This window comes from Crocuta crocuta, unplaced genomic scaffold (assembly GCF_008692635.1).
Source record: "Crocuta crocuta isolate KB4526 unplaced genomic scaffold, BGI_CrCroc_1.0 scaffold278, whole genome shotgun sequence".
NCBI lineage: Eukaryota > Metazoa > Chordata > Mammalia > Carnivora > Hyaenidae > Crocuta > Crocuta crocuta.
Window position 1 is genome coordinate 2,234,273 of NW_027532173.1, and position 6,860 is coordinate 2,241,132.

Here is a 6,860-nt window from a genome sequence, read left to right on the forward strand (position 1 = left end):
GCCTCGTACATGCTGGAAGAGAACAGGACATGCGGCTCCGGGGGGCAGGGTCGGGCACTCCTGCCTGGGCGCTAAGTCATCCCTCTGCCTGTGTGTATAAATGATGTGTGACTGGAACACAGCTACACTTGTTTGTTAGGTACTATTTTGGAAGCTTTCATGCCACAAAGGCTGAGTGGAGAGTTGTGACAGAGACTGTACAATCTTCAAAGCCCCAAATATTTTATTTAAACTCAAACTTTTATAAGTTTTCTTAAGTTTGCTGAACCTTGTTCTAGTAGATAGCATTAGGCTATTGTCTTCTTGTTTATTCTTTTTGGAAAGCCAGACTCCTGACACAAGTGATTGATAGGATATCTCTGCATTTATTATATCCTACTCAAAAGAATGAAATGTCATTGCATTACCAAAGGTAGGTTTCATACAAAGGTAAAACATTGTCTATAGTCTTTTTTCTCCCCTTGTTGATGAATTGGGCCAGACAGTATATCAAGCCCCTCCCGCTCCCCTTAACAAATGTCATCTTCATTTCTGTCTTTTGTGAGCCTGTAGCAAAAGGCATCCAGGGCGCCTGGGTGGCTCGGTCAGTTGAGTGTCTGACTTTGGAGTTCAGCTCAGGTCATGATTCCAGGGTCATGGGATCAAGTCCCATGTTGGGTGCTGAGTGTGGATCTTTAAGATTCTCCCTCCCTCCTTCCCTCTGCCCCTCTTCCCTGCTTGTATGCTCCCTCCCCCCCAAAAAAAGAAGAAGAAAAAGGTATGTAATGTACACACATCTGTTGTGCCTGAGTTTTTCACTTCTCATAATCTCCCTTGCCATTATCCTTTTGTGAACCATCTGGTGCCTATTCTAAGTTTGTTTTTTAAAACGTGTGCGTACTTAAGTACCTAGAGAGTTTTAATATTTTACCTTAACTCACATGGAAAATAGGAAACAGGTGCACACCTTCGTAGGCAGGGTCGTGTTTTCTACTCGGGAGCTTTGCACAGACCCCAGCAATCGCCTTCCTGAGTCGTCACATGGTGTCTGAGAGTCACAGCAGACAGGCCGTAAGCCAGAGGACGTCACTGGTCCCTTTTAGCTTTAGGATTCGACAGTTACGTGGACAGAATTGTGAAGAGAACTTGAGTATTAGGAGTAATTCCAAAGGAGGTCACTTTTTAGGTTAACAAGGTTTCCAATGGCTTTTGAAAATGATTAAAGTGTTTCTGAGCACACAGTGAACAATCTTATTTTAACATTATTTTTATTCTGTAAGAACTGCATTATACGTAATTTTAAAGCTCTGTGTCCTTGGTAGTTTCATAAAGTGTTTTACCTGCTTCCTGCGGTGGGGCGATTTTTTTTTTTTTAATTCAAATAGATTCTTCTGGTAGAGATTTACATACTGGCAATTCATTCTGATTCTTTGTTGATTTATGTTTTTCTGCTGTGAGTATAAGCTTCTCTTTTTGTGCCCATTTGTTCCCTTTCTGGGCCCTGATTTCTGTCTGTCAAGTCTATCCAGTCTGTCAAGTTCATGGACATACACAGGGAAACCCACCTCTCTGCGCATTCAGTGTAGAAGAGTTGTGTGTTATCAACTAACTTGTCATCCGAAGTGCCCATTTTTCACAAGGCTTTGATATTGAGAGTTCATGTGAATTCCTTCTGAACTTTTCAGTACGATGATTTTAAGTTTAATTTTGTGATCACTATAATTTAAAAGCACCTAACACATTTAGGGATTTTTGAAACTGAGGAAAGTCCATGTTAAGGAAAATTTGGGTTTACCCAAAGACCTTCAAACTCAAGGACAGTTACAGCGAGTCAGGAGAAATATCTGGAATATTGAAAGGGGCAAATTCAGATATTACTGTTTTGTTGTTGATGTTGTTTACCATCAGTGAAATGTTTTGCTCTAATTCTGTCGGTGTCTTTCAAGAGCAGTGCCAGAGGTCTTTCCCTCTGTCTGGTCAAGGCAGGCAAAGCAAAGTAGTAAGTGTGCACGCGCCTTGATCCTGGAGCCTCCACGGCTCCTGCTGACAAACAGCCGTTCTGACAAGACAGGAGGTTGTCCCCCAGCAGCCGCAGTGAGAGGACCGACGGGCTTGTGGCCGCCCTGCCCCTCGCGTAAGACAAGTACTGTGTTTACTGTGCTCACTGTGCCATCTCGGCACTTCGCCCTGAGTTGTTGAGTCACTTGGCGTCTGTGTTCATTTCCTCCTGGTGACATAACAACACAGATTTATTATCTTATCCTTCTGGAGGTCACAAATATGGAATGGGCTGCACTGGACTGAAATCAGGGTGCTAGCAGGCGTGCATTCCTTCTGGAGGGAAGAATCCGTTCCCTTCCCTTTTCTAGAAGCCACTCGAGGTTCCTTCCTTCATCTTCAATTCCAGCAGCAAGGGATCTTCCAGTTTTTCTCTGACGCTGACTCTCCTGACTCTTACCTGCAGGCGTCCTTGTGTTTGCATTGGGCCCACGAGGATAACCCAGGACACCTCCCCATTTCAGGATCCGTAAACTAACTGTGTGTGTGAAGTCCCTCTACCGTATGATGTAGTATATTCATGGCAAATAGAGGATTAGAACTTTAACATATTTCAGGGGCCGTTTTCCTGCCAGGTACAGTGCAGTACAGTACAGAGCAGGGGCCCCATCATCACAGATCGCTTCCTCAAGGTCCCCCTCCCTTGAAGTCCTGTGCAGCGCTCAGTGTAGGTCTGTCACTTTGTTTAGCCATTCACATTCACGCTTTGCATACGATGCTCTACGTCACATGGCACAGATAGTCTCAGGGAGCCCGCCATCCTTGTTTCTTTGACCACCGTGTTTGCACAGAGCCCAGTAGTTTGGAAACCAGGAAGGACAGTAATACTTGAATGACCTTGTCTGTGCGAGGCATCACATGTGCATTTTCTAGTTCATCCTCCCAGCGAACCTCTTAGCGCTTCTTATGTCTCATGAGACCCAGAGATGCTGAACGACTGGCCTGGGGCTGCGTAGGTGTAAGGTTCAGAGCTGTGATTAGAGGCCTCCTCTGTCTCTTGACTTTATTTTTGCCTGACTATCTAGGTCATACTTGTTTATCCTATTTTGTAAATGTAAAAATATAAAAAAAAAATAGAGCCACAGAACAGTAACCCATTTCTCTGCATTTGCCGTTATATACTATTTTATAAACTGATTTCCTTACTTACGCTTTTCCTGTAACATGAGCAACTCTTTACAAGCCCTGATTTTAACTGCTTCATGTTATTTCACAGTGATTCCTCTTTTTCCACCGTACTGTCCTGTCTCCTCCCAAGTCACGCCTTCTTAAGGACACAAATATTTATAATGAAATAGACATATAGGATTCAGGGCCAAAATGAACATGTGTGTGTCTGTGTACATGCATGTGCATGTGTGCGTGTACATGTGTGTGTGTGTGCATGTGTGTGTGTAGAAAGGAGAGAGGAAAAGATGATAGTTAATCCTAGAGATACTTTGAAATGAAATTAGTTAACCAAGTATTATTATGCCCATCTCACCAGTTAAGAAAAAATTATGATTGGGTTTAATTTATCTTTGATAAATAAATGGTAGTAAAAATACTATGAGCAAAGCTCTAAGTATATTGTTAGGCCTCTCTTCCTTTTCTGCTTTGTGGGGGAGATATAGGAATGATATACTTATTCTCTGTGTAGTTTAAGGAGAATTATTCTACTGTTATACATGTAAAAACAGTAAGTACCTTTTTTTTCCTGTTTTCCCCAAAGACAGGGAAAGAATTGGTCTTGATTATAACTGTTGACATCTCGAAGAGCTATCTGGCTGAAAGGCTACCAAATGAAATGTTTGACTCTGAAAGTTAGGACACTGCCTAAGTATTTTTAGAGTTGGAAATTTATTATATACTTTCATCGTGGAGAGTTGCCTAACTACCATCATGTCCTAGAGCAGGAGAAGGGGTTCCACAGAACTTCCTGATTCGACGCTGTACTCATGCGTTTATCTGTTTGTTTAGGTACCCAGAGGCTTACCTTATTTCTCGGTGGATTTTGGCCTCCAAGGAGGGTTTGCCCACGTCATTGAAGATCAACACAAGTTCCCTCATTACTTTGGGAAGGTATGCTCACAAGTTTAGTAAAATCCCTGAGTGTAGCAATTTGGTGACACTTTTCTTTTAAAAGGAAATCAAAACTTGGGGCACAAAACAGAGTGAAGTTGGTGAGTGCTGTTCCACCCACTTGTAGAGGGAGAGCCTGAAAGCTGCCAATGAAAAGACCCCAGACTGTTCTAACAGTCAGGACTGTTCCCTTGGGAACCCACTGTTTGCTGACAGCATCGAGAGTGATGGTAGCGTTCTCCTGTGGAGGCCGCCAGCCTTGTGCCGTGAAGGGTGCCGCTCCAGACCCTCGGAGTGAGTTCGCTCGCGGTGCCTCCACTTTGTGGATGCTGCTCTTCCTTTCATGTCACCGATGGAGGAGCCGGGCTTCACACAGGTTATGTGACCCGGTCACGGTCACACGCGAGTTAGGGATGGAACCGGCCCGCGCACCTCTCGTTCCTGGGTGAACCCGACAACGGATGACCTCATGTCAGCACTTACGATGAAGCAGCACGCGCTCCAAGAGGATTGTAGGACTGAGTCATTTCACACAGTGTCCGGGCAGATGTCTGTGTGGCGATCGTACATTGCTTGTCATTCTTTTCTCTCCTGGGCGTGTAGCCCAAGGAGCAGGGCCCGCTGCGTATCTGGGAAGTATGTGACGTGCTGTCAGGCACTGGAGTGAAGTTAATGTGGCTGCTGCAGCAGTCGAAAGAAGTCCGGGCAGCAAAAGTTCTAGAAGTGACCTTTGAATCGAGTGTGGCTCTGGCCTTCCTGCTCATACCATCCTCTGACTAGAGGAGACCCCGTGAACTCTGCCCAGGGGCCCCTCTCTCCTCCTCACTGCCATCTCCCCTGGACAGCTGTCCTCACCGGCGGGTAGGCACGCATCGGGGGGTCTCAGCCCCGGAGGTGCAGATTCAGAACTAAAGTGTGTTAGTCAGAAGCCCCAAATCATGTGCACCTTTGAATTGTTGAGATATAGTACAGAAAACTGTTTGAGAAGTTTTCAGAATGTGTTTTGCAGAGTTACCTAGAAGGAAATTTGTTTTCATTGCTCTGAAGACTCCTGTTGTTTTATTCACTAGAACTTTATAACTGAAGGCTCTCAGACTCTGGATGGATTCCTTCCTTCCTTCCTTCCTTCCTTCCTTCCTTCCTTCCTTCCTTCCTTCCATCCCTTGATTCTTTTGAAAACAAAGTAAAATATCCATTTTTTTTACTTTTGTGAATTTAATTGGGAGATTGCACTCCTGAACAAATATTATACCTATATTGTGGTTTATATGATTCTGTTTAAGAGGAAAACTTCCTTGGTTAACGTTACATTGCTGATCCATTCCCCCCAGATTTGCTTTTCAAGAAACACCCTGTGAGCCCAGGAACTCCCTTCAGCCTGCTGCCCGAGCGAGTGTGCAGAGAGCAGGAGGGAACCGTCTCCTTCCATTCACAGCTGCTTCTCTTACCAGGACTCAATCCTGGATGCTGCACAGAAGACAAAAACGATATTTTAGAGAGACAATGTTAGGCCAGTTCATAAACTAGGCTTCCTCAAACTACACTGGATGTAGTTTATTTGGGCGGATGCCAAGAAAACTCTTGCATTAAATCTCAATTTATTCTTTATTTTTTCTATAAATTACTGTCTCTGCTGGTCCCTTTATTTCTGTTTCCTATTTACATGAAGCTTTTTCTGATTTATCCAAAAACTACAATCTTTTTTTTTTTTTTTTTTTTTTNTGCAAAGGCATTTGCCTTATTCTGCTTTCTAGGACAGTTTTTCATGTAGTCGGGTTATTATTTGGCTCCTAGCATAGCCCCACGTGCCGTTAGGCGTTCTCTGAAGATGGGTGGTTGTATGTTAGTCATCTTTGTATCCCCTGTGATATTTGGTACCTGCTTGTACATGGTACGTCCCCATGGTAAAAGTGTTAAGATTGTGTCCAAGATCTCACCACACAGCTCTGTGGAAGTAGACTGGACACGGCAAGCTTGAGCGTCAGCCCAGTGCTGCCCTGTGTTACCATTCCACCCTCCCCGTAAGCATTGTGCGCCCCCCCCCCGCCCCGCCCTATGCTTGTGTACGTGGACACTCACAGGCATAAATTGCATTCCTTTCTGTAGCTAACAGCACAGGAAGAGAATCATGAAGGAAATAATCTAGGATAATAAAAGCAGACTAACCAAAATCCATTTCTTATAGGAGTTTGGAATGTGACTCTTAAAAGAAGGTGATTTATAATTTTTAATTCTTGGTTTATTTGGATTATTAGTATTAAAATATGTTTCTGTTACCTGAGTAAAGATCTCCAGCTACTAGTAGAAGAAACTGGCGTATAAATATAAGGGGTAGTGGAGAGAGCGTTGGCCTGAGACTCAACAGCCATCCGACACCACAGTTACCAATTGCTGCATGTTGGCTAACTCTTTCTCCGTACTGGTTACCAGAACAGCCATAAGGACCGAATTCACTAAATGTCACTCTCTCTTCGTCCCCTCTGCTCCTCTCTGGTAGATGTACTAACAAGCAGCAAAACAAAGAGCATGACCAGAGACCAAACTAGCACCGCTAGAATTATAGGCCTTGCATAGTTAGAATTAATGGAAAACAAGATTCTTCCCCCAAGTTTTCATTTAAATTCCAGCTAGTTAACATACAGTACACTATTAGTTTTAGGTGTAGAATTTAGTGATTGATCATTTACATACAACACCCTGTGCTCTTCACAGCAGGTGCCCTCCTTAATCCTGTCACCTGGTCCCTCCATCCCACTCCCCCC

At 43.9% G+C, this 6,860-nt stretch overlaps 1 protein-coding gene across 1 annotated transcript in view; it reads left to right on the forward strand.

Moving 5' to 3' along the window:
* The window catches only part of CWF19L2 (CWF19 like cell cycle control factor 2), a 126,372-nt gene that overhangs the window by 118,250 nt on the left and 1,262 nt on the right, over positions 1–6,860 (forward strand). The window contains exon 17 of the mRNA XM_077777443.1: positions 3,997–4,098. Coding sequence (XP_077633569.1) covers positions 3,997–4,098 — 102 coding nt within the window. The remainder of the gene's footprint in view (positions 1–3,996; positions 4,099–6,860) is intronic.